At 48.0% G+C, this 24,733-nt stretch overlaps 7 protein-coding genes across 8 annotated transcripts; 4 read left to right on the top strand and 3 right to left on the bottom strand.

Annotated features, from left to right (window-relative positions):
* The first annotated feature begins 5,465 nt into the window (after positions 1–5,465).
* On the top strand, positions 5,466–7,112 carry LOC122614592 (odorant receptor 47b). Its single transcript, XM_043789196.1, has 6 exons — positions 5,466–5,599; positions 5,671–5,839; positions 5,902–6,419; positions 6,488–6,695; positions 6,846–7,004; positions 7,062–7,112. The coding sequence occupies exons 1-6, from the start codon at positions 5,466–5,468 to the stop codon at positions 7,110–7,112; spliced, it is 1,239 nt and encodes a 412-aa protein (XP_043645131.1).
* Positions 7,113–9,329: 2,217 nt separating this feature from the next.
* On the top strand, positions 9,330–16,550 carry LOC122613476. The gene is made up of 19 exons (XM_043787676.1): positions 9,330–9,402; positions 9,614–9,961; positions 10,023–10,304; positions 10,363–10,495; positions 10,565–10,707; positions 10,900–11,086; positions 11,396–11,508; positions 11,580–11,840; positions 11,896–12,024; positions 12,143–12,901; positions 13,010–13,475; positions 13,562–13,749; positions 13,824–14,002; positions 14,086–14,225; positions 14,275–14,926; positions 14,984–15,153; positions 15,210–15,482; positions 15,548–15,673; positions 16,224–16,550. The coding sequence occupies exons 1-19, from the start codon at positions 9,330–9,332 to the stop codon at positions 16,276–16,278; spliced, it is 4,677 nt and encodes a 1,558-aa protein (XP_043643611.1). The 3' UTR covers positions 16,279–16,550.
* LOC122613478 lies at positions 15,736–16,050 on the bottom strand. The gene is made up of 2 exons (XM_043787677.1): positions 15,981–16,050; positions 15,736–15,923 (listed from the first exon to the last, which is right to left on the bottom strand). The coding sequence occupies exons 1-2, from the start codon at positions 16,048–16,050 to the stop codon at positions 15,790–15,792; spliced, it is 204 nt and encodes a 67-aa protein (XP_043643612.1). The 3' UTR covers positions 15,736–15,789.
* Positions 16,551–17,091: 541 nt separating the features above from the next.
* LOC122612674 (putative uncharacterized protein DDB_G0271606) lies at positions 17,092–19,000 on the bottom strand. Of its 2 annotated transcripts, XM_043786430.1 has the most exons (3): positions 18,781–19,000; positions 17,338–18,722; positions 17,092–17,287 (listed from the first exon to the last, which is right to left on the bottom strand). In XM_043786430.1, the coding sequence occupies exons 1-2, from the start codon at positions 18,929–18,931 to the stop codon at positions 17,353–17,355; spliced, it is 1,521 nt and encodes a 506-aa protein (XP_043642365.1). In that variant the 5' UTR covers positions 18,932–19,000; the 3' UTR covers positions 17,092–17,287; positions 17,338–17,352. The 2 variants fall into 2 exon arrangements, with proteins under 2 accessions (XP_043642365.1, XP_043642364.1); XM_043786429.1 differs by having other exon boundaries at positions 17,092–18,722.
* Positions 19,001–19,349: 349 nt separating this feature from the next.
* LOC122612675 (farnesyl pyrophosphate synthase) lies at positions 19,350–21,321 on the top strand. Its single transcript, XM_043786431.1, has 6 exons — positions 19,350–19,599; positions 19,875–19,969; positions 20,043–20,254; positions 20,312–20,673; positions 20,735–20,961; positions 21,020–21,321. Exons 1-6 carry the CDS (start codon positions 19,418–19,420, stop codon positions 21,199–21,201), a joined length of 1,260 nt encoding a protein of 419 aa, XP_043642366.1. The 5' UTR covers positions 19,350–19,417; the 3' UTR covers positions 21,202–21,321.
* LOC122612673 (CWF19-like protein 1 homolog) lies at positions 21,221–23,398 on the bottom strand. The gene is made up of 8 exons (XM_043786428.1): positions 23,301–23,398; positions 23,071–23,237; positions 22,682–23,013; positions 22,304–22,621; positions 22,139–22,244; positions 21,752–22,080; positions 21,536–21,693; positions 21,221–21,480 (listed from the first exon to the last, which is right to left on the bottom strand). The coding sequence occupies exons 1-8, from the start codon at positions 23,381–23,383 to the stop codon at positions 21,339–21,341; spliced, it is 1,635 nt and encodes a 544-aa protein (XP_043642363.1). The 5' UTR covers positions 23,384–23,398; the 3' UTR covers positions 21,221–21,338.
* A 456-nt stretch (positions 23,399–23,854) lies between these two features.
* Positions 23,855–24,586, top strand: LOC122614294. The gene is made up of 3 exons (XM_043788844.1): positions 23,855–23,959; positions 24,026–24,148; positions 24,209–24,586. Exons 1-3 carry the CDS (start codon positions 23,855–23,857, stop codon positions 24,584–24,586), a joined length of 606 nt encoding a protein of 201 aa, XP_043644779.1.
* Positions 24,587–24,733: the final 147 nt, after the last annotated feature.

The raw sequence follows: 24,733 nt of genomic DNA, 5'->3' as shown, positions 1-24,733 counted from the left end.
CTGCGGAGGCAGAGTAGCTGGAAACTCTGGAGCATCATCGCAGCTACTCCAGCACAATAACAAATTTCAAATTTATTCCGCTGTTATTTTTATTACTTTTATTATTTTGTGTTAGCGGCTCCCCGGCCCAGGCCATTGTGTGGCCAGAGGAGCGCATCATTTGCTCGCCGCCTTAATGTGCTTTAATATGTACTTAGGCCCGGCCCGCCAGCTTAGGGCCAACTTGGCCGCCTGACCAACGGTTTCGGCCGGTTGTTAAGACCGAAGACCGAAGACCGAATTACGGCGGTGCAATGGCCGGTGTTTTGGTTTGGCTCTTGGTTTGGCTCCAGCCCAAATTACTTTCTCCCAAATGAAAAAAGGTTTTCAATTTGGGAGAGTGCCCATGCCCAGTGACCTAAACTCAATTGGCAATGGTCTGATTAGCCCGAGCCAAGGGCGCAGCAAGCCCTTTTCGGCCCTCTTCCCAGCCAACAAAATCTAGATCTGGTCGCGATATTCCAATTTTATTTTTTCGTCATGTACTCACACTGCAGAGCCCGGTTTCAGTTCAGTTCAGGTGAATAGATTAACACCTTTGGCCGTTGATTTTCCCGACAAGGTACGACCAGGATTGCTTTTCGCACATAAACTTAAGCGGTTTCTTTTTCGGTTTCAACTTGGTTAACTTGGTTAACTTCACTTTGCATCTGCTGGCATTTTCACACATTTCTTCGGCAGCATTTTCTGCACGTTTTTCAGCATTTTTGAAACATCTTCATCTCGTGCCACACACTAAATAACACATAAACAACCAGAGTCGCGCTAACTGTTACTCTTATTGCAATTGCTATTGTTTTTAGAAAATTCGCTTCGGTTTCTTTGTTTTCCTCTGCCTGGCCGCAAAGAAAGCGAAGTCGACGGCGGCTTTTCTTCGCGAATGGGGGCTACTCAGAGGGCTTGAGGGATTTTCCTCGGTGTCTTTCGAACCGCTAAGACGTCTATCAAGGTCGCCGTCGGTGGAGCGACTGCCACAGCAATCGCAGCTCAAAGAAACCAAAGCCGAATCCGCGGACTGAAAACTGAAGACTGGAGAAAAGTTCCGGAGAGAGGCGGTGCGCTCTTAAACGAGTTTTCTTTTCTGCTCCACGCTCTTATATCTTGAAAGTATAAGTTCGGTCCGTTTGTGTTTTGACAAATTGTACAACCAAACAACCAAACAACCAAACAACCAAACAGCCGAAGAGCCGAACGACTGCTGGATGGAGCTGCGTGTTGTGATGTGTGAAGGCGAAGATCTCTAACTGCAGACTAATTAACAAAGACTGGGACGGGTTCTGCATCGCGCATACGCCGTGTGGCCGGCGGTAGAAATGACAGGAATCCCCAGTACCGTTCGCAGATTCACGCTCCAGTTTGATAAAAGCTGCGGCCCAAGAAAAAAGACGTCATTTGTCATTGGTTCAACTCAATTTATGACAATTTACTCGCTTTAGCTGCGCTCGAGTGCAGCTGCGCTCCATGGGATCTTAAGATCGGCGGATCCACGATCTACAGATCGAAAAAACCATAGATCCGAAGATCCGGAGATCCGTGCAGCAGAACAAGTGAACAAGTGAAAACTTTCGAAAAGTTCCACGGCAGGTGGAGTTATGGGGCTGCCTCAAATTACACAGCCAATCTGTTTGACATAAGCGAGTTATAACATATATAGTAAGGCGGTCGGGGCAACAAGCCAAAAAGACAATTACCGCAAACGGGTTTCAATTAAAAACAGTTAAGCAGTGGCACACAAAACGACAAAAACGAAAACATATACATATATATATAGAAATTTATAGAAATATTGGCATCTCCTTTTGCCGGTGCTGCGTACGTGCAGTTTCCCAGTTGGCGACTCCAAAGCTGCAGCAGTCTTCAGTCTTCAGTCTTCAGTATGCACTATGCAGTCTTCAGTCTACAGTCTTCGTCTTCATTCCCATCTCGTCTGGCCAATAATTATACTTTAGTTGGCGACGCCGCAGCAACTATTTGCTTTGGCTGCATTTACAGTTTTGGTTTTTTGCCGCTGAAGTTGCCGCCCGTCATTTAGAAAGTTTTAGTTTCGTAGATCTCCATCTAATGATACCCAGCGTCCCGCCTTCTGGCAGCCACTACGCCACATTATCGGCCAAATACAGTTCTCGGGAATGGACCATCGACCGTTTGTTTATACTTTTATGACTGTGTCTATCTGCATTTTATGACGCTCACTGTTCGAATTTGTAATTCTGTGTCAATCGGAGTCGGAGCTCCGAATCTGTGGATCTCTGGATCAGTGGAGCTCCTGCTCCTCTGGGCTCTTATCTTTGGGGCTGGAATAAATTTGTGGTCGATTTAGCGTTGCGTTACCTACACACAATTGCCCGCGTATCTGTTCGCCATTTGCCCATGCATGATCCATAAATCTTTAACTGTAAAAAGAAGCCCGATCCAGGTCCAGGTCCAGGTCCAGGTCTTGGTCTCAGCTCCAGTCCGGATCCACATCCACATCCAAGTCCTCGTCCATGTCCATGCCATGTCGGGGTCCAACTTATGCAAACTTTGGGCACACGTCGCTGGTTGCCGCCGGCTGCGGTGAGTCGTCTGATCTGCTGCTGGTGGAAAACTGGGAAACCAGTTCACGTCTGGGATGCGTACACAGGGAGAAATTACTTATATAAACTCTCGTTTGATTACCACAGACTATCATATAGGTACAACCAAAACTGTTGCGTTAGTTTAGACTTAGTGTTCAAATGCTAGTGGTATTTGCTTAGAACTGTGTTATTAGTCATTAGTTAGTATTTACTTACATATAGTTTTTTGCAGTGATAGGTGCTCCCCCTCCGGCCTTTGATTCCCGGCATTCCGCCTCATCTTACCTTGTTATTGATACGCTGGTGGCGGAGTGGAGTGTGTGGTGCCTCCGGCTGAGCCAAGCAAACTTGCAATTGTATTCATAAATAACGATTGAGAAATGTGTTCTTTTTTCCACGTCTGCGGTCGCGCACTTATTACCAATTGCTTCTGCAATAAACATGAAAATGCGCTCATTGAACTTGGTCCACTTCGAGTCCAGAGTCCATAACGGTTAATGGAGGATGCGAGTGTCCATCGCACATCGTCCGTCCAGCTCCAGGGTTGGTAATTATTGGAGCTCTGTAAAGGTCGACCATCTCTGGCTTTTTGGATATGGTACATTTGGGTTAAAGAGTTCAGCTGGGCCTAGTGTCTGTACTCTACTTCCGAAATATTTAAGTTGCTGATACTCTGCAGTATGAATGTGGAAGATCCACTTTGTCAACTATCTTCTAAAAGTAGCACGATCAGTGTTTTAATTAAATACACATCACGCACTTTAATTATTTATTAATACAGAACGGCGTTCTTTATTCCCCTGCAGCTCTTAACTGGTACTTAAAATCAGGTGTCGCACCACAATCTATATGGCCACCGTTTACGCTACGTCACTTTTGATTGCTTCTAGAGTTTTATGGCTGAAATAAGTGTCCACCCAAGTTAAGAAGTGTAATTAAAAAGTCTAGCACTGCCGGAGGATATGCGTTTTATTGCATTTGGCGATTGGGAGAGAAAATCAGGTGTCAATCGGAGGTGATTTCGGCAAACACACTGATAATTGTTATAGCTTTCGTTGCGCAGATTGAATAATTAAAACCCAAGCAGGAGGCGCATCGCCATTACCAAGAATCCCCATTGCGTGTGGCTGGTTATGGATGTGGCTCTGCGGTTTTGATGGCTTGGCAAAGTGGCGTATGACGGCGCCGTGGGGTTGCGTGTGCGTCCTGGCCAAGATCCAATAGCTCCATTACCCTTCGGGCTCCGGGAGGCCGAGTTCCGGGGCCTATCCAGCCTATTCATCCTATCCATCCATCGCAACGGCTGATTGACAGCCAACAAGCCAAATGCATTTCAATTAAACGCTAACCGCTACGAATATTTCCATTTCTGGGTGAGTTACTGATGCCGCGTGTGTGTGTTTGCTTGTTGCCGTGTCTGGTCAGGTGTGCTCTGATCTGCAGCTTTTTCGTGACCAGTGCCAGGCAATCCAAAGCAATCCAAAGCGATCCAAAGCAATCCGAAACGAAACGAAACGAACCGAACCCAAGCCCAAACCCGTAGGAGAACAATTCCAGAACAGCGGTCAACTCATCAGTATGCTGTATAAATTAGAGCATCAAACGGCGCTTTGCCAACTCGGAACTGGTCTATACTGTTAGTGCTACAGCACCACTATCCACTACTCACCATCCACTAACCCCATCCACCATTCAACTATTCAACTGTGGATGAGGTGGTGCATGTGGCTGCAATCGCTTCTGGCTGGCCTCGTATGGCATGGGATGGGATGGGATGGGATGGGATGAGTTTGGTTAGGATGGCATGGCTTGGAATGGAATGGGTTGGGATGCGATGGAGTTCAATGACGAGGCGCGGAGTCATCGACGCAACTTGTGCACATATTGTTGCAAAATTGATATCAATTTGTTTTAATGGCCGGCCCATTATGGTACCATTATATGGTTAGTCCGTGGGTTATAATAAAACACACTTTATTACAAGCATTACGGGCGACGCGCGCCAACAGGCCAACAACTGTGGGGCTATTGACTCGAACTGCCTGGACTCAGGAGTCTGGTCTAATCCCAGATTGATTCCAATGGCCTTGCTAAATGCCCAAGTCCAGCCATCAGACGGTGGCATTAGCATGTTAGCATGGAAGCGGATGTCCATGTCCAGTTGGCCTTCATAGACACCAGAACCAGTATCGAACCGCCTACCAGGCCACGGGATTATGACGAAAAGTGTGCTGGCGAAATTTGAATATCGAACTGGATTTCCCTCCGGCCATATACCGGTGTCTCTGCGGGGCCTCCGGGGATCCTGATTAAGACATAACTCATTGTACACTGTTTAGATATGCAGATGGGGTCCACCCATGGAAGTGATATGCTACAGGAAGTTTATGGGCCAGGTTGATTGAACCTAACTCGGCGCAACTATTTGCTTCGTTGGGTGGAGTGAGGAGGAGCACTTTGCGATGATCATGTTTTGCTATACGCTTCAAAAACTGTGAATAAACAGAATTCGCCATTTATGCAATATATTATATTATTATACATTGTTCTTAATGATGCTGATGATCTAATGGAGCACCCGCGTCACGCGAAGCCAAAGCCAAAGCCAAAGTTGGGTTCATTGAACGATGTGGCGAGTGACCGAAGGGTCCATCAAACTGTATCATCCGATGAGTAGCTGAAATCGATCGGAGCAGTGCGATTTGCAGCACATGTTCTCAATGCAATCAAATCATTTAAGGAAGTCTACCTGGTGGGCGTTTTTTGCACAACAATTGCTTATAAACATGGTAATTAGACCCTGGAGGACTCCTTGCACATATAAAAGGAACTGGCCGCCCGCCCGAGGCCCAGTTCATACTTTGCGCAATGAACGACTCGGGTTATCAATCAAATCTGCGCCTTCTACGGGGCTTCCTGGACGAGTTCCGATCGGTGCTGAGGCAGGAAAGTCCCGGTCTCATCCCACGCCTGGCTTTTCACTATGTTCGCGCCTTCTTGAGGTGAGTCTTGCATCGTCCATCACTCGGTTCCATCTATCTTGTATTTAATCCACTTTTTGCACTGCCCGCAGTTTGCTGTGCCAGTATCCCAACAAGAAGTTGGCCAGTTTGTCGCTGTACCGATGGATCAACTTGTTCATCATGGGCAATGTGATGGCCACTTTCTGGGCCATGTTCGTGGCCCTGCCCGAGTCGAAGAACGTGATCGAAATGGGCGACGACTTGGTTTGGATTACGGGGGTGAGATCTCCTGATTCACCCACTCGCAAGTAAGCGCACTAATGGTTACTCCTGCCTGATAGATGGCCCTGGTTTTCACCAAAATCACGTACATGCATTTCCGTTGCGACGAGATCGACGAACTCATTTGGCACTTCGACTACTACAACCGGGAGCTGAGGCCCCACAATACCGACGAGGAGGTGTTGGGCTGGCAGAGACTGTGCTACGTGATCGAATCGGGCCTATATATCAACTGCTTTTGTCTGGTCAACTTCTTCAGCGCCGCTATTTTCCTGCAACCTCTGTTCGGCGATGGGAAGCTACCCTTCCACTGCATCTATCCGTTTCAGTGGCATCGCCTGGATCTGCATCCCTACTCGTTCTGGTTCCTCTACATCTGGCAGAGTCTGACCTCGCAGCACAACCTGATGAGCATCCTAATGGTGGACATGGTGGGCATCACCGCGTTTCTCCAGACGGCGCTCAACCTCAAGTTGCTATGCATCGAGATGAGGAGACTGGGGGAACTGAAGGTCAGTGATGAAAGGTTCCACGCGGAGTTTTGTCGGGTGGTTCGCTTCCACCAGCACATCATCATGTGAGTTTTACGTCGCCACTTACGAATATGCAAGTATAGGCCGAAATGGCTTATTGGCTTTTTGGCAGGTTGGTGGAGAAAGCCAATAGAGCTTTCAATGGCGCCTTCAATGCTCAGCTGATGGCCAGTTTCTCGATGATTTCCATATCCACTTTCGAGACCATGGCTGCAGCTGCTGTGGATCCCAAAATGGCCGCCAAGTTTGTGCTCCTCATGCTGGTGGCATTCATTCAGTTGTCGCTGTGGTGCGTCACTGGAACTTTGGTCTATACCCAGGTAGGTCAATACTTAAACATTTCAATTATACACATTAAAAAAGGCACTTTATTTACATCAATTAATAAACAAAAAAAGGAGCTTCTTAGCTCCACTTAGATATTAAACCCTTATCGAACTTTGTGTTCCCTGTTTTCTTTTCATCAACAGTCAGTGGAGGTGGCTCAGGCTGCTTTTGACATAAACGATTGGCACACCAAATCGCCTGCCATCCAGAAGGATATATCCTTTGTGATACTACGAGCCCAGAAACCACTGATGTATGTGGCCGAACCCTTTCTGCCCTTCACCCTGGGAACCTATATGCTTGTAAGGATACAAAGATATATTGCAAAAAGGAAAAGATATATATCAATCCCATTTCAGGTTCTGAAGAACTGCTATCGTTTGCTGGCCCTGATGCAAGAATCGATGTAGTGTGTAGTGTATATGGCTTGTGAAAATAAAAGTTGGACTTTTTCTGGGCGTTTGCATTTGCATTTGCATGGCTCGTTTGGGTTGTCGCCGCGCCCATTGACACTCGGCTTCAACAATGGGGTCGACCCACGCACACCCAGCGGCGACAGGTGCAACCCACCTGCAAAGTGCAGAGGAGGAGCCCTAGCCCGACCTGAGCCCCATCCCATGATGCAGTGCCTCTGGAGCCAGCCTCGAACTTATTCAGACGTGACACGCATTGTCATGATCTGACCCAACGCCAGACAAAGGGGAGCGGTGATCGTTTAGTATTTGGTATTTAGTATTTGGAGTTGGAGCTGGAGCAGATGCTGCTCCATGCCCTTCACAAGTGGGAAAGTCGCCCGTGTCCATGAAACGTTGACCGGCCGAAATGTCATTATGTGCCATGTGCACATTCGGCCAGAACGAAAAGCTCCACCACTCTCAGAACTTCAACAACACACCCAATTCAGCCGGTGCGTGCTTGCATGCACTGGGAAAAATCTAAATAATCTGCCAACAAAATGCATTTCTAAATATTTATTCTATTGATTTTTCATCATATCTGAATATTCTTATATCCATCTGCCGTCAAGGTTTCCTTCTGAATACTGACCCGTATCAAGTACTCATCATAAAAGGATTATGTGATCTTACATTATACTTGAACTTCAACTATTATTCTCGGTGTAGCGGCGACTCCCCGATTGGGAGGGTGGAGTGGGTGGTTAGTTGGCCGGCCGATGGGAGATGGGCTTTTGTCAACTTCGGTCTGCTCGCCGCACTGATTAACATTTGAATGGCAATCCACGTACGAGCATTTAGAACATTGTGTCCATGGCTCTTTGTTGCTGTCTCCACATCTAATTAATTCCCCCATTTCGACCATTGTTGCCATGGAGTCGGGGCCGCTGCCCCCGCAAGTGGTAATCGCATTGGCAATCGCGATGGTAATGGTAATGGTAATCGTAATGGTCCAACCACCGATCCGACTGCAGACCAGCCGCAGAGTTGGGTTCTCGAATTCAGTTTGTCGCGCCATATTCTAACGATCGGTCGGGTTCGGTCCCCAATAAACCACTTGTGCCCTTAATCGTTTCAGTTTCCAATACCATTAACCGGATATCCTTGCAGCAGTAAACGGTATTCAAATTTACTAAGTGCCCAACCAGTGACCTTCAAACATGAGTTCCGACTTACAAGTGATGAATGTTTGTTAAGGAATATACTTAATCCTGTATAGGATATAAATCTCCCAGGACATTTGGTACAAAGAAATGGAAAAACATGCACTCTTTAGTGTAGGCTTACAAATAGAGTAAATCAACGGATAATCTAATGATAAACTCAATATATCTAACATTTGGAACATTTTTTGTATAAAGGAACATTACTTTAGAAGGAAAAAGGCTATAAAGAAAAAGCGTAGAATAGCCTTAATACCTCTTGATCCTCTACAGTTAGTTGCGATCGTTTCCTATACCTTCGTTTGTATTTAACTCCACCAATCTCATTAACTATAGACAAACATTTAAGATAAACAGGATCACTAAAAGTAGGCCCAAGAACTTCAATGATCCTGAATGGCTCTCTCCAACAAAGTGGTAACCTTTCATAGTCAATTTCACAATTCTGGAAAAGCTTTCGGAGTTCAAAGCGACACTTTCCAAGTACAGCCACCACTTGAGGTCAATAGCTAACGCTTTCCGAGAACCCACTTCGCTTTTGTGGCGTTGGGGTTGTGCGGAGAGCATAAAGAGTTGAGTGGACAAAAAGCCGGAAGCGACATCCGGAGTTGCGGATCGATATGAGTGGGGCGACACGTAGCGCGGCTAGATTTTCGTTTAATGATCCAAATTCACGTTACGCATTGTGCACATTATGGCGGCAGAAAGGCAGAAATATATTTAACTATTCATGTGATTTTCCCATTTTCCACCCGCCACTCTGCTCGCCGCGGGGAAATTCTCCCTATTGAGGTCGCATACTTCATGTCATTTTGCTGGCCAATGAACTAATTAGATCATGTCGGATAAACCAGCGCGACTAACCACGAATTCTGTTTCCAGCTAAACGCCAAACACGCAACAGTTTCGATACCCAAATCCAAAAGCCAGGTTGCGGTGAAAATGCCGCGATCAAGCTAGAACACCCCTTTCCAAGTACTCCAAATCGAACCATTGTGGATCATACAGCATGGGACCAGGAAGGGGATTACACCTGCTGCTGACCACCCTAGTGGTTAGTCTAAGTCTTAGTAAAATTAATGGTGAGTAAAAGCTATGTACATACCCTTATCAGATATAAATGAATAAATTTAGTACCTTATATATGCACCAAACCTTACTTAAATAGTTTGCAAAGACAGCTTTGCACTTCCCGCACCTACCGTAGATATAATAATACAACTGTGATCTGAACTTAATCCAACATATCTTTAGCTGCTATAGCCTAGTGATATAATCGATTCTCCTGTGCAGGTCAAACCACCTGCAAGAACGGCCTAGGCCGAGTGCTCTATGAAAGATTGCCCAACCAGCAGCTCCAGGGCTACGACGATGATGTGGTGCGGGACACGGCGCCACCGTTCCGAGTGCTGGAAAAGTGCCAGGACCTATGCCTGCGCGACCGGTCCGGCTCCAACAACCTGGTGCGCACGTGCACCAGCTTCGACTTCCAGCCAGGCAGTCGGATCACCTCCTTCGGAGGCAACTCCGAGTACGAGGAGTCCCTGTGCTACCTGACATCCGAGCAGGCGGGACCCGAGGGCATCGGAAGCCTGATGCTGGTTCCCAATAGTGTGCACTTTAACGAGATCTGCCTGACTTGTAAGTGCATGCTGATGATATGATATTGAATCATACTTTTATGATATCCCTGAATCCGTAGCCAGTCGCCCGGAGAGGGAGTGCCCCAGCAGAAGATACGTCTTTGAGAGGCATCCCCGCAAGAAACTGAAGCTGCCCATCAGTGATATTAAGGAGATTACGGCTGCCAATCGCTCGGACTGTGAGGACAAGTGCCTGAATGAGTTCTCCTTCGTCTGTCGATCGGCCAACTTTGACTCCACCATGCGCTCCTGCACGCTGAGCAGATTCACCCGACGCACCCATCCCGAGCTGATGGAAGACGATCCCAACTCCGATTACCTGGAGAACACCTGCCTAAATGGTGAGTCTAGATTATGGTTCCCCACTCACTTGGACTCACTCTTTGAACCATTGATTAGCCGAGCGGCGATGCGACGGCCTGGCCGTTTTTGTCAAGGAGGAGAACAAGCGCCTGGGTGGCCCCTTCGAGGTGGACATATTCAATAACATGACGCTGGAGGAGTGCCAGACCATGTGCCTGCGGGCGGAGAAGTAAGGCATATGCATAATATCTCTATTTCAGCGTCATTTAAGCTAATTGCGCACACCGCTTGCCCGCAGATACTTCTGCCGATCCGTGGAGTTTGACGACCAGAGCAAACAGTGCATCCTCTCGGAGGAGGACTCCATATCGCAGAAGGATGACATTAGCATCAGCTCCAGTCCCACACACCATTTCTACGATCTGGTGTGCCTCGATAATCGTAAGTGGCTACCGTAAAGGCGATCTCGTGTGAGTCGAGAAAAGTCAACAGCGACAACAAGATTACAGTGGTGCATCCCATCACAACGGTTGCCTCCACTTCCATTTCCCCAAAACCATCTCCACTGCCACTTCCACCACTCCACTTCCACCTCTACGTCTACGTCTACGTTATGTTGTATTCCCGTTGCAGAACGAGCCAACGATTATCCAGATAACTCAGTCACCTCGCACCTCTTCTCCAGCGGCCGGCGGCCAGATACAGCATTCCAGCGGTACCGCAACTCCAGGCTGGGCGGCGAGTTTCACTCCGAGATCACGGGCCGTTCGCTGAGCGAGTGCCTGGACGAGTGTCTTCGCCAGACGAGCTTCCAGTGCAGGTGCGTATTCAGCCTCGGAAGTTGCCGTTGCCATTCTTGTTTTAATACCCTTACCCGAAAGGTCTTCTTAGTTCAACAAATACTATGCCATTGCTCGAAGCATACCTTATAAATAATTTGTTACTATCGTAAGTAACAATAGTGTAGCTTTATAGCATATACTTTCATATACGTTAGATTATGATATGAATATGCACTAGTAAAGATAGGTTGTAAGTGTAGTCCCCTCTTCGACGCATGGCTCTACAGTGTTTGCGGTTCTCCTACTGGCTCACTAACCCAACCACTCTATCCTATCGCAAATTACAGGTCTGCGGTGTACAGCGATCGCTTTCGTACTTGTCGCCTGAGTCGGTACAATCAAAAGGACGGCATGCGCATTATATACGATGCTGATTATGATTACTACGAGAATCTAATGTGTAAGTGGTTAGAGGAGGTGCTAATAGCGGGCCAGTAATCCCTGACATAGCTGCTGGTTCTCTTCTTGCAGTGAATGTGGTGGGCGGAGGCGCCGATGGCGATAGTGGTGGGCACGGTGGCAGCAGCGATGGCAAGCGACCCGGGGATCAGTCGGGCAGCAACTGGAGACAGCCTAATAAGCACGACGATCGCTACGGGTCGGGTGGGTCAACTGGCGGAGGAGGCTCGCATGGCGGAACGGGTTCTGGTGGCTCCAGATTGCCAGCGGGCGAGGGCGTCGACTATGGCAGGCCATACGATCGTTATCCGGACATGGCGGGCAATGAATATGGTAGGCAGTGCACTTTATGATCTCTAAATACACTGCTAATATACTTCTAAATCAGATCGAAATCCGTATGGCGGAGATCGCGATAGAGACCGCTATCCCCCAGATCGCTACGGATCCCGGTATCCCACTGGAGGAGATGGCATTGGCTACAACAGACCCTACGATCGTTTCCCTGATGATTATGGTAAGTTTACCGATTGTTAAGGTTCTTAACCCTTAATCCCACAACCAGAACGACAATACACGATCACACCATTCTAATGCTAATTCTACTGACAACTAATTCACTAACCCCACGTCAGATCGGTATCCAGCGGGTGCGGGTGTCAATGGCGATAGGGACCGAGACCGCGATAGGGATCGAGAACGCTACCCAGTAGCTGGCGACAGAGATCGCTATCCAGGCGCAGCAGATAGAGATAGGTATCCAGGAGTCAGGGATAGAGATCGCTATCCCGAGCCTTATCCCCCAGAGCGCTATGCGGACAGATACGGAGATCGACGGTATCCGGAGCGGGAAAGAGATCGCGAGCGTGATAGGTTGCCCTACCGCCCACTGCCCTATCCCGGAATCAATGACAACAGCCTGCCCAGTGATCTGCCGCACACTCGACCATATCCCACCGACGACGATGCTCCCTTCCGGCCCTATGGATATGGAGGTGGTCGCTATGGAGAGAACAGATACGAAGGCCGATACCCTTCTCGATTCCCTCCCAGCCGGGAACGGGATCCCGTGGGCGGCTACACAGGCAGAGATGCTCCCGACAGCATATTCCCGGACAGACGCTACCGCCCCTCGTCGATGGACTCTCCCAGGTATCCCTATCTGCCAGACTCGCGGGGACCACCGGGAAGATACGATGACATCGTGCATAGTGCCAGGAGACCTGAACCCGACTCGGCCAAGCGGTATCCGCCAGCGCCAATTGCTCCGACGGGCAGCGCCAGCAAGTATGCCTCCACCCCGAACCGGTTTCCGGTAGGTAACGATCGGTATCCCATTGACATCTACAAATACGGCAACCGTCCGGGAGCCAATGATCTTGGCAGGCGACCGGGTAAGTACCTCGGGAAGGGACTAACCAACTACCAACTTGTAACCCGTAACTCAATTGGTGGCAAGTACAGGTGAAATGCGATCTATGCTAACCAGTATACCCCACTAGGTCTAGAGCGGCCACCACCTCCCTTCTACGATTACGACTACGAGGAGCGGTATGGCGATAGATACGGACCCTACGATCGGGAGTACGATGGGCCGCCGGGAAGAAGGCCACCAAGTGGAGGTCCCTATGGCCGCTACGACAGTCCCTTTAATCGTCCCTATGGTGGCAATGGCCTAGACGATCGTCCCCTTCCCCTGCCGGGCTTGGGTCTCTCGCATCCACCCACTCCGTACGGAGGAGGTGGAGGTGGAGGAGGTCACGTGGGTGTGGGCGTGAGTGTCAACTCGGGTCCCCCGCGGCCACCAATCACCCGTTGCGAGGAGAGCGACAACTTTAAGCAAATTGCCGCCAGGCACAAGATGCGTCGCCACTTTGTGCGACGAGCTCTTATCGTCCCCAGCCTCATCCAGTGCGAGAGGGAGTGCATCGAGTCGCGGGACTTTGTGTGCCGCAGCTTCAACTACAGGTGGGTGGGGATGGAGCAGGACTGCAGATGCAAGATAATCAGTACACGAGCCGCTACAAATTCACATTGTAAATTTCAATTTGCAGAGACTCGGCTGCCTCCGGCTACGAGGACAGAGATAGGGATCGCGACCGGGACCGCGACTCACCGAACTGCGAGCTGAGCGACAGAGACTCGCGGGAGCTGGACATCCACGATCCGGGCACCTTCGACGCCTCCAACTACGACTTCTACGAGCGCAGCATTGGACGCAGCGATGGCGAGTGCATGGACGGTTGGTGGTTACCCTATTGAAATGTAAATCTGTTTTATTAAAATAAACTATATTGTTCGAATGATCTAATCTAGTCACGCAAACGTGTAACGAGGAGGGCATGGAGTTCACGATCCGCACGCCGGAGGGCTTCTTGGGTCGTATATACACCTATGGATTCTACGACCGCTGCTTCTTCCGTGGCAATGGTGGTACGGTCAACGTACTGAGGCTCAGCGGACCGCAGGGATATCCCGACTGTGGAACTCAGCGGGTGAGTGACTAAGTGACCTCTAGAATATATAGTTATTTGAATAAGCTATATATTTCATTCCATTTTCCTTTTATATCTTCCAGTACGGCGACACTTTGACCAACATCGTGGTGGTTCAGTTCTCGGACAATGTGCAGACCAGCAGGGATAAGCGGTACAACCTCACCTGCATCTTCCGTGGTCCGGGAGAGGCAGTGGTTAGCTCTGGTTACATAGGAGCTGGGTAATGACGACACTCAATCTAACGATCATAACTAATGATTCTTTTTCAGCTCCGGTAGTCCAATCCCCATTGAATATCTACCGGCGGAGAACACCCTCAGCTCCAAGGTGCGCTTGAGTATCCTGTACCAGGGCAGACCCACTACCACCATAGCTGTGGGTGATCCTCTGACCTTCCGGTTGGAGGCACAGGATGGCTACAACCACGTCACTGACATATTCGCCACCAATGTGGTGGCCAGGGATCCCTATTCCGGACGCAGTATCCAGCTGATAGACCGCTTTGGATGCCCCGTGGATCCATTTGTTTTCCCCGAACTAGACAAGCTGCGCGATGGCGACACCTTGGAAGCCCGCTTCAATGCCTTCAAGATACCCGAGTCCAATTTCTTGGTCTTCGAGGCCACCGTTCGCTCCTGTCGCGAAGGATGCCAGCCGGCCTATTGTCCTGGGCCAGCGGGTCGTCAAGAGCCTTCCTTTGGTCGCCGGCGGCGATCTCTAAACACCACCGAGATACCCGAACCGGAGGCACTGGCTCTGGAGGGCAGCAGCCAACTGGAGGCATCCACACTGGATGAAGTCACCATAGTGAACAGCACCACCGTGAGCGCCACACTGGGTCAGGCTCCTCTGAATGAGACTCAATCGGGGGAGAAGACCAAGGAGACTGAGGAACCGGAGCAAGTGCGGGAAATGATTGAGGTAAGTGTTTGATTGGTCGCTGGGGATATTCTGCATAGGCTAATAAAATCGATTAAGGTCTTTGAAACCCGCGAGGAAATTGAGAAGGAGTCGTATCCCCGCAAGCTAGTGGCCCCGGTGGAAACAGTGTGCATGACTCCGGCTGAGTACCATGGCCTAATCACAGCCATCATCCTGCTAATGATCCTGCTATTCAGCATCACGCTGGTAGCGGGCCTGGGATACAGGTAGGATACAGGTCTTTAACCGGCAAGAGATCAGTGCTAATTGGCGCCTTTTGCAGACGCTACTGGAAATCCATCTCCAAGAACCGACTCGTGGACCGACACTCGCCGATCCACTCGCTCGGACACTCCCATTCGTCCATACGCACCCATGAGCGCTTCACAGAGATCGGACACATGCCCAACCTGAATGGAGGAGGAGGTGGAGCAGGTGGAGCAGGGGCAGGAACTGGGGGCGGAGCCAATCAGAGCGCATCGAATCGGGCCTCAAACGCTTTTCGCACCAACATGTCCATGTTCGGCGGCTCATTACACAAAACATTTGCCACGGGGTGAGGAACGGCGAGTCGCCAATCGCCCAACCGGTCCACTTATGGGGTGTTTTATGTCTTTACAGCAACTTGGCGCGCATGTGCCAGCTGCCAGTGATAAATCCCATGCGTAGCACCAACCAGAGTAGCCACCAGTTCGAGGATCCCAGCGAGCCCATCTACACGGATCCCTCGCTCTTCGAGCGCTCCAGGCAAGTGGAGGGCCATCATAATGTAACAGATCCGCAGAAAGAGTCCCCGACCACCGTTCGCAATTGTAAATATGTTCGCCTTTATTCCGATTTGTCTAACCGTCACGTCACCACTACTACAAGGGTCTGCAGACGCAGAGGCCCACCTTGTTGCAAAGTCCGTCCCGTCCTCCGGCTATCTGGCAGTTGGTGCTGCACCAGTCGCCTTGCAACTGGCACAGGCCTTGGAACGTGGGCATCTCACCTGTAACTAAACCAGAAGTTAACTCCCAAGTTAGGCACAATCTCCAACTGAAATCAGTCTCACTTGCATGGCCACCGACTAAACAGACTAAACAGACTAACAAAATAAGCAGGCACAGGCGTAGGCAGTCCATGCTGATGAGCTGTCAGATTCCGACTAAAAAGCTGCCTAGCTGGCTGGCTGAGGAGGCGATAAACCATATCAGTCAAATGAATCTGAACTCATCACTCCCGCTCTCTTACGAAATATTTGGAATAATATTGAGCTAGCTGATTAACGCTTGCTCGTGTTTTGTTTCGTTCACAGATCGCTGCGAAGTCTGACCATGGTGGCCGAGTCCGAGGACAACCAGGAGGTCTGAGATTCCAACTCCAATCCTCCTGTGATTAGTTGTAAATAAGCTAAAGGTTTTTAACTCCAGTTAATCAAAGACAACCCGACAAGTAAACACATACGCTAGCCAAATGCGTGGGACCCTCGAGCATTCGATGGTCCATCAAGTAGCCTAAGCTAAGAATCGCACCACTGACCAGTATCCAAATATTATGATCTTATGCTATTTACCATAATTTATCTAAGGCTAACAACAGAAAACACAAGCAAGTAATTATTCTCTCTACCAGCTAAGATATGAAACGCAATAAAGCCTAAACTTATCCATATCACCGCCGACTTTCGTTCTGCCCAGAGGAATGCAAAGCTGGTCATTAATCAGCGTACAGGATGGCAGTTGCAGTGGCACTTTCAGCCGCTTGGCCATTGGAGGGTTAACGAGCTAGGCCAATTGCCAGTTGCAGTGGCACTTTCCGCTGCAGACAGTAGCCAGCGGGGCTTTGCGGTTGTGCAGCAATTGCACTTGAATTCGCTCTGTGGGCAATCGGTGGATCGGAGGATCGGTCAGAGGCCACTCATAAATCAAGCAACAGGGCGGCTACTGAACATAACTGAAATTATGCCTCAGTGGGTCAGAAGGCTTTACATATCATTAGGAACTTCTTTCTCTATGATGGCTACACTGAAACTAATTACTTGCGCAGATGCGGTTGTAAACTTTCGAGCAGAAAGAGCCCGCACCATCAAAATTCATCAAAAATACAACAATATCAGAACAAGAGGAAAAATTCTCATTTTCATACATTTTCATTTTGGAAAGACACCTTCCATTGAGTATATTTTAATAAGAATTTAAATAAATTAAGACCGTTCATTATATTCTTAAACATATATAAAACATAAATTAATGCAGGTATGGAATCCTAATTGCTGGTCTTGACTAGCACATTTGAAAAGTGTTCGAGAGGACGTACAGCTTTGCAAATGACTTCTTGGTGGGAAATTTGACCAAAGCGACGCAATTATATGACAACCGTCTAACGAATAACATAAGTTAAGGATAATAGATTACATTATTTACAAGTACCTAGTAGATAGCCCTTTAATCGTCGAAGAATAGTATTTCTAGGATTCGTTTCTGTGCACTTTTCTTCCGTTCCTTGTTCATCTTAAGCAGCTCCGTGGTGACTAATTCTCCCAGCAAATGCTCCGACAACCGCTGCACACCCGGATGATTGGGCGGCGCCTGAAATTTCCCGAAGTTGGCGGGGTGCGAACTGCTTGCCTGGTGTGGGAACTGCTGGTACAACTGGAAGAGGAAGTCCGTGTTTGACGGAAACATGTTCTGGTGCTGTTGTTGCGGCTGGTTGTTGTGGCTGTTATTGCTGCTGGGATTGTTGCTCCCGCTATTACTGCTACTATTATTCCCATTTCCATTGCCCCGCTGCATGGGCATCGAATTGCTGTAGTGATTCTCCTGCTGCATCAAAACCTGCGGCTCCATCAGATCATGGCTGTTATCATCGGAATCGTCGTCCGAGTCATTGCCAAAGTGGCTCCCATTGCTGGTCATCTGGTTGTGTGCATTGCCATTAAGCTGAACACGGGGTTTCTTCATATGGAAATTGCCAGATGCCGAAGAGTCTAAAACATCTCCCTTGGGGTTATAAACGTGTGACTGTTGCATCTGCAGGGTGGAACTGTTGCCGATTGACGCGCCAGTGGCGCTGGAAGAGGAATGGACCACCGGAAGTTGCTGTTCAGAAGCCGGCGACTGTTGCTGCGCTTGTTGCTGCTGCTGCTGTTGTTGTTGCGGCTGCTGCTGCTGAGGATGATGGGTTCCTGCCCCAATTCCTTGCAGCGGCGACGACAGAGGTGATTTCATCGAGGATGATGTTGAGGTCAGACTGCCGGCGCTGTTCTGGGCCCCGTTCATGCCCACGGCGCCATCCTTGTACTGATCCTGATAGCCTTGCGAGGAATCCGCCATCACAGCTGCTACTGCCGCCGCCTGTTGCTGCATTTGTGACTGTGATATGTGCTGGAGCTGCTGTGAGGCCACGGCAGCCGCGAAATCCCTGAACACCTGGTCCGCCTCGATCTTCACCTGGCCATTGACGTTTTCCAGCGCAGATGCAGCGGCGTTACTCAGAGCACTCATTGTGTGCTGCTGATCCGGCTGGTGGTAAAGGTGACCTTGCCCTGAGCTTCCAAACTGAGACACATTCTTCATGGAGCCATTCGACTTATCCACCTGGTATTCGTTGTAGCCGGAGCTGTTAGCGGACTGCGGAGATGTTAGGAAGTTTGGCACATGGCGATAGGATTTGCGCGGCTGAATGTGCTGGTCCAAGAATTTCATCTTCTCCAGGTATGGACGCGACAGGTGTTCGTAGACAGGTGGGTCGCCCTGCTTCCGCTGAGAGACGTAGCGTTCGCGCAGGTACTTCCACCGCTTCTTGCAAGTGTCCACTGGAAAGGAGGACATTATTTATAGAGAAGGTCTTCCGGAGGAGCGCCTCTTCCTCACCATCCGTGCGCAGCTTCATCGCAATCAGCTGCCAGGCCTCGTCCTTAGTCTCGTACTTGCCACCATTGGCGCCGCCGTTGAGGTAGTATTTCTGCCGGTTGTAGATCACTCCGTGCTGCGCCACCTCGTCAATTAGCTGCTCATCCATCATTTTAGTTTAATTCGTGTTTTCAGCTGCCAATTTGCCTTTGGTGTATGTCAGGCCATTTCCAACACTGGCGCAAAGGCATCGAAACAGTGTGACCAAAACTGTTACAGTAGAGGGAAGATGTAATTTTAAGATCTAGAACTTAAAAATAAATTAATTTTACAAATTCGACTATACTAATCATGATTATATTCCGCAGTTAGTTTATTTGGTTATTATAGCAAGCAAAAATATCAAAAATTATAACAAGAGTAAATTATTTTCTGATCTTTTATTTTTATAAAATAAAATTTTTTTAAATTCAAATTGTTACTTCCCAATATCAGCAAAAAATAAATTCCGCTATAAAATAGTTGCTATAAACGTATTTATGGTTAATGTAAGCGTTTCTTTCGCGAATCCCGATTCGGTCACACTGGCAATTTGGTACCCGAAGTTGAATTGCCGTTTCGTGAAGCGGATAGTTACCTGCCGATAATCATAAATAAAATGTTCAAACTCGCCCGTATGCTCCTGCCGCAGCAGCGGATCCTGGCTAGCCCGCTGCGCCTGCAGCGCCTGATCTCCACCAGCGACGAGGTCAACGCAGAGCCCATCCTCAAGTCCATGGACACCATTGGCGGCCTCCCCACCGAACTGGTCAACGAGCAAAAGCTGAAGAAGACTAGCAGGTAATCAATCTACCGGTTTTCGCACTTGACCTTTGCCTGTTTGTTTTGTTTACGTTTCGACCGGTATGGTATGCATGTATCGGATGCCTGAGTTGGGCGTGATTTTGGAATCGGAATTTCGGGATTTTATTTGCTCGATTGGAAGTGGGGGAGAAAGTTTGTATTGTACCCAATTATGCAGTCACGTAGACCAGAGATGTGTACATGTGTGTGTTTGTGTGCGTGCTTGGTGTTAGTTCTTGACTCCATTGTTCTCAACTTTGTTTTGTCCACAGAACCTTATCGACGCTCCAAAATCACTCGGTTCCCATTGCCGCTCGCGTCACGGTGTCGAAAGATGAGAGTCGCGACTTTATGGCCGTCTTCCCAGGTGAGATTTGTTTATTTATGCCCATTATCAATTATCATGCAAATACTAATGCTAATTCCGTTCCGATGTGCAGATCTTGTGCGTGACATCACCACCGTGACGAAGGCATACAATTGCAGCGACGCGGCCAAATGGTTCGCCCAGGTCCTCCAGTACAATGTGCCCAGGGGCAAGAAGAACCGTGGCATCCTCACCGTACTCACGTATAAGAATCTTGTTCCCGCCCAGGATCTCACGCCCGAGAACATAAAACTAGCCCAGTATCTGGGCTGGTGTGTGGAAATGGTAGGAGTTCAACGCACTAAGTATTTCTCCTGCTACAAATTATCCATCATCTTTCAGCTCCAGAGTTTCTTCATCATCTCAGACGATGTGATGGACAACAGCACCACCAGACGCGGTCAACCCTGCTGGCACAAGGTGGAAAACGTTGGCCTGACTGCCATTAACGATGCTCTTATGATCGAAAACGCCATGTATGCCATTCTCAAGAAGCACTTCAGCCACTTGGACTGCTATGTCGCCTTAATGGAGCTCTTCCACGAAATCACATACATCACTACCTGCGGACAGTCGTTGGACCAACTGAACTCGAACCGCTGCGTCTCCGAATTCACCATGGAAAACTACAAAGCAATTGTCGAAAATAAGACCGCCTATTACTCCTTCTACCTTCCATTCGCCCTTGCTTTGCACTTGGCTGGGTATGCAATGACTACCATATATATTTCATTCCGCATACTAACTCTCCGCTCTATTGGTTAGCTTTAAGGACGCAGAGGCCTTCCGACAGTCTAAGACCATTCTCCTAGAAATGGGCAACTTCTTCCAGGTTCAGGATGATTTCCTTGACTGTTTTGGCAATCCGGAAGTGACTGGTAAAATTGGAACCGATATTCAGGACAACAAGTGCTCGTGGCTGGCAGTGGTGGCGATGCAGCGAGCCAATGTCGAGCAAAAGCAAATCATGGTCGATTGCTATGGCAAAGAAGGTAAAACTAGGTCAATCAACACTCACAATTAGACATTGACTATTGAATTAATTTGCAGAACCAGCTAAAGTAGAGCGAGTGAAAGAACTGTATAAGGAACTTGGGCTGCCATCCACGTATGCCATTTTCGAGGAGGAGTCCTACAACATGATTAAAACTCACATACAACAAACCTCTCGCGGGGTGCCTCACCAAACCTTCCTGCAAATACTCAACAAAATCTACCAACGTGACTCCTAAATTACTCGAGCGCAACGACTTTACGAATATGTTTTTAATTAAATTGTAGTTTTAGCATTTACATGGATGAACTGTTAGCAAGGGCTCAGCAATTACAACCGATATGAACTTTTTACTATACATACAATGTTCTTTGCTTAATCGTCTGTAAAGTCAAAAGGCGCAAAAGCCTTTCGGAAATCTTCCACATACACCACTTCTTCGTCCCTATCGAGGAGGCAATCCTTCCAGTTCACTTTCTCGTCGCAGTTAAGAAGATTTTCCGAACAGAACACGTCCCTGAAAAAATGTGTTTAGTCAAGAGTTGGTAGCTTAAAACGAGAAGTTAACGCACCTTGCAAAATGAATGGGAAAGTGTTTCATTTGCCGCGTTATAAGTGTGCTATCGTCGGGTAACTCGGCCAGGAAATAAGGTCCCATTTCGGGCAGCATTTTCTCAGAATCCAATGCCGGAAGTGTCTCGAATTCCAGATTAAATTCCTCCGCCTTATCCTGAAATGTTTTGGAATACATAACATATTTAATTAAAGGTCGAATGTTGTGTGCATACCTCAAAACTATGTTTTATCTTCCAGGCATATCCTTCTTCAAATGCAAGCACGTTGATTTGTAGGTGAACGGACTTGTAGTGTCGTTCAGTAAAGCACACCACTTGACCTAAGGTTTTGAAGAACTTTCGCAAAGCTGCCTTGAACTTGTTCAGTTCATCCCAATCATCTGGACTGAGTTGGGCAGCGCAGGGCACATGTTTAGTGGACAATATCATAACATGATGCTTGTTGATAGGTCCTTTGGCCAGAGCCAAGTAAAAATGTTCGCCCACAGTGATAATGAGATGCTTCTCCACATCAGGTGAGGATAAACAGAACCAGCATTTATCTACAACGATAGGAAAAGTATTAAGCATGCAGCTTTTAAGGCTTAGCACTAGACAAACCTTGCTCAATCTGTTGTATTCTAGGTCGTTTATCTCTTCTATTATCACCGCCTTGTCGCTTGCGACTGCCACCATCCATGTCGTAGAAGTACTGTCGACTTTCGGACTGAAAAATTAAATACTTTAGTCACTTGGGGTACCTATAGAGATTTTAAAGTTACCCACCGAATCATTCTTGTTAATAGCTTCCCCCAAGTCTAAGCCAATGAAAGGGCACGGAATTTCATTTGTGGTCTTCTGCACCAGGTCCAATAAGCGTGATTTGTCCACTGGCTTAAGGCTGAGTGCATAGATGTACTTGGCTTTTTCCGCATTTCCCACTTCCGCGAGGGAAATGAAGCGAGTGCACAGCTCAAATTGCGTAGTCTCATCTTTGGGCATTCGAAAAGGAGCGCTTTCGTAGTGCGTTCCATTAATGGCACAAAAGTGATAACGCGGCTTTATCTCACGGCAAAGAAATGATACCAGCTTGGATGCTGTGGCCTGAAATGAGGCATACAGTTGTTAAATACATAGTAATGGAAGCTCTAGATGTAAACGTACGTTTTCCTTTTCCTGCATGCCGAATGGCCATTGCGATGTGAGAAGCACATCCACGCCGCGGTACTCCGTGGAACAGTTTTTGGACACCAAACACGAGTTCCTCACGGCGATGACATCGGCTTTGGTGAACTCGTGTTCCGACCCAGCGGAATCTGCAGTGCCCTGTGCCTCCAAGCCACTTAGATAGGCAATTTTAACACCACTGCTCAGCGTGTAGACCCCACGTCGACCGAGATACGTGAGATTGGTGCAGATTTCACCGTCCGCCAGATTTTCAAAGTATTTTACGTGCTCCTTTCGGTTGGGACCCAGGATGTACGTGGGCACGGTGACTAGGTAGGAGGAGAGCTTTTAGAGAAGGGTACATGATTAAATGCCACAGTACTTACTATGTTTAAATCCATTTTTGTAGGCAATCAGTTCCTCGTTTTGCTTGTCCTCGCCGAAAAAGTCACCGACGCAGCAAAGGATTTCAAAGGGTCCCGCTTTTTTGTTGACCTGCTCCACGCGCTGAAATAGTTGCTTGAAGCGACCTCGCACATCGCCGACAACTAAGCTAGGAGAAATAAGCAATATTAAACCCTTAATTCATATTTTTTATAACATGTTTTTTACTCACATTTTGGTGCCCGCGTCCATGGTTATCGATAACTGAGCAATCGTTTGCCGCTTACTCATGCTGGTACTGCCAACTTGATGCATTAATTGGGCGGCAGAACTCGAAATTGAAATCCATTTGGCCTATTGATTATTTCACAAATATTAAATTACTTGAAACCCAATCATGTTCTTTAACCGGAATTTAAACATATTTCTCGCAATTATGGCTCATTTCGAACACCATGACACACTTAGCAGCGGCATTCCCAGCACCATAGTTATTTTGGCGTTTGCGGTTTAATTGACCGAAGAACGTTCTATGCTTATATAACGAACTATAACCTTACTGCAATGTCAATGGCCCAAAACATGACATTATTTATGACATTGGCCCCAAACAGCAGCAGATTGCAACAATGAACTTTTGCTGGGCTTTTCTGGTCATGCGTGGCTGGCACTATTAAGTGGCCATTACTCTTTTCGTTCCATTAGATGTGGAGCTGCGTGAGGGATATAAAATGGGCCGTGCGACTTCATATTCATATCAGTCATTTTATTCACTCAATCGCAGCTATGTCGCCCAGTCAGCTTCTTGTGATCTTCGCTTTGCTGAACCTAAATACTCGTCTAGTATTTGGCCAAACCACTATTGATTGCCAAAGACCGCCGCAACTAGTGGTGGGTTTTGAGTTTGGTTTTCTGGAATTTTAAGGTGATTCTTAATGTATTTCCCCACTTTTCCAGGACCCAGCACTTTGCTGCAAGGATGGGGGCCGCGACCAGGTGTCCGAGCAGTGCACACAGCGGATTTTAGGAACAGCAAATGGACAGAAGGCAGGAGCTCCTCCATCATTGGACACGGCAGCAGTGAGTAATCTCATTGGGAATTATTTAAAAGTTACATTACATAATAAATGATCTACTTAGTGCCTCGCTGAGTGCATCCTCACTTCCTCTAAGTATATCGATGGGCCCCAAACACTGAACTTGGCCAACATACGCAGTGATCTCTCAGCCAAGTTCTCCAACGATACCCTTTATGTGGAAACCATGACCATGGCCTACTCCAAATGCGAGCCCCAATCGCAGCGCAGACTGGCTGTGATCATGCAGCAGCAACAACAGGCGCAGCAGCAGCAGCAACAGCCCCAGCAGCAACAACCAAGATGCAGCCCCTTCTCAGCCATCGTCCTCGGGTGCACCTACATGGAGTACTTCAAGAACTGCCCCGCTCATCGGTGGACTCAAAATGCCCAGTGTGCTCTGGCCAAGGCCTATGTGACGCAGTGCGGCTTGGGTGCCTAACATCCCTAATTAATGGGGATGGTGCTTGTACAATGTACATACATTTATAAAAAGTAGTCATTAAATAAGAATCAAATTATCTTTTTATATTCATCTAATTTTGGATCACTTAAATCCAATTATAGAGATAAAATTACCTGACGATCG

This window comes from Drosophila teissieri, chromosome 2R (assembly GCF_016746235.2).
Source record: "Drosophila teissieri strain GT53w chromosome 2R, Prin_Dtei_1.1, whole genome shotgun sequence".
Lineage (NCBI taxonomy): Eukaryota > Metazoa > Arthropoda > Insecta > Diptera > Drosophilidae > Drosophila > Drosophila teissieri.
This window is presented reverse-complemented; position numbering and strand designations above follow the sequence as displayed.

What these genes read in the sequence shown, in the direction of transcription:
- LOC122614592 (XM_043789196.1), top strand. Translation starts at nt 5,466, where the DNA reads ATGAACGACTCGGGTTATCAATCAAATCTGCGCCTTCTACGGGGCTTC. An exon ending in TATGTTCGCGCCTTCTTGAG is followed by an intron (nt 5,600 to 5,670) that starts GTGAGTCTTGCA and finishes CACTGCCCGCAG; the next exon opens with TTTGCTGTGCCAGTATCCCA. An exon ending in CCCTGGGAACCTATATGCTT is followed by an intron (nt 7,005 to 7,061) that starts GTAAGGATACAA and finishes ATCCCATTTCAG; the next exon opens with GTTCTGAAGAACTGCTATCG.
- LOC122613476 (XM_043787676.1), top strand. Translation starts at nt 9,330, where the DNA reads ATGGGACCAGGAAGGGGATTACACCTGCTGCTGACCACCCTAGTGGTT. An exon ending in CAGACGAGCTTCCAGTGCAG is followed by an intron (nt 11,087 to 11,395) that starts GTGCGTATTCAG and finishes CGCAAATTACAG; the next exon opens with GTCTGCGGTGTACAGCGATC. An exon ending in AAGTGCGGGAAATGATTGAG is followed by an intron (nt 14,927 to 14,983) that starts GTAAGTGTTTGA and finishes AAATCGATTAAG; the next exon opens with GTCTTTGAAACCCGCGAGGA.
- LOC122613478 (XM_043787677.1), bottom strand. Translation starts at nt 16,050, where the DNA reads ATGGACTGCCTACGCCTGTGCCTGCTTATTTTGTTAGTCTGTTTAGTC. An exon ending in TTTAGTCGGTGGCCATGCAA is followed by an intron (nt 15,924 to 15,980) that starts GTGAGACTGATT and finishes CTTCTGGTTTAG; the next exon opens with TTACAGGTGAGATGCCCACG.
- LOC122612674 (XM_043786429.1), bottom strand. Translation starts at nt 18,931, where the DNA reads ATGATGGATGAGCAGCTAATTGACGAGGTGGCGCAGCACGGAGTGATC. An exon ending in GATGAAGCTGCGCACGGATG is followed by an intron (nt 18,723 to 18,780) that starts GTGAGGAAGAGG and finishes CCTCCTTTCCAG; the next exon opens with TGGACACTTGCAAGAAGCGG.
- LOC122612675 (XM_043786431.1), top strand. Translation starts at nt 19,418, where the DNA reads ATGTTCAAACTCGCCCGTATGCTCCTGCCGCAGCAGCGGATCCTGGCT. An exon ending in CTTGCTTTGCACTTGGCTGG is followed by an intron (nt 20,674 to 20,734) that starts GTATGCAATGAC and finishes TCTATTGGTTAG; the next exon opens with CTTTAAGGACGCAGAGGCCT. An exon ending in CGATTGCTATGGCAAAGAAG is followed by an intron (nt 20,962 to 21,019) that starts GTAAAACTAGGT and finishes ATTAATTTGCAG; the next exon opens with AACCAGCTAAAGTAGAGCGA.
- LOC122612673 (XM_043786428.1), bottom strand. Translation starts at nt 23,383, where the DNA reads ATGCATCAAGTTGGCAGTACCAGCATGAGTAAGCGGCAAACGATTGCT. An exon ending in GCATGCAGGAAAAGGAAAAC is followed by an intron (nt 22,622 to 22,681) that starts GTACGTTTACAT and finishes GCCTCATTTCAG; the next exon opens with GCCACAGCATCCAAGCTGGT. An exon ending in CTATTAACAAGAATGATTCG is followed by an intron (nt 22,245 to 22,303) that starts GTGGGTAACTTT and finishes TTAATTTTTCAG; the next exon opens with TCCGAAAGTCGACAGTACTT.
- LOC122614294 (XM_043788844.1), top strand. Translation starts at nt 23,855, where the DNA reads ATGTCGCCCAGTCAGCTTCTTGTGATCTTCGCTTTGCTGAACCTAAAT. An exon ending in AAAGACCGCCGCAACTAGTG is followed by an intron (nt 23,960 to 24,025) that starts GTGGGTTTTGAG and finishes CCACTTTTCCAG; the next exon opens with GACCCAGCACTTTGCTGCAA. An exon ending in CATCATTGGACACGGCAGCA is followed by an intron (nt 24,149 to 24,208) that starts GTGAGTAATCTC and finishes TGATCTACTTAG; the next exon opens with TGCCTCGCTGAGTGCATCCT.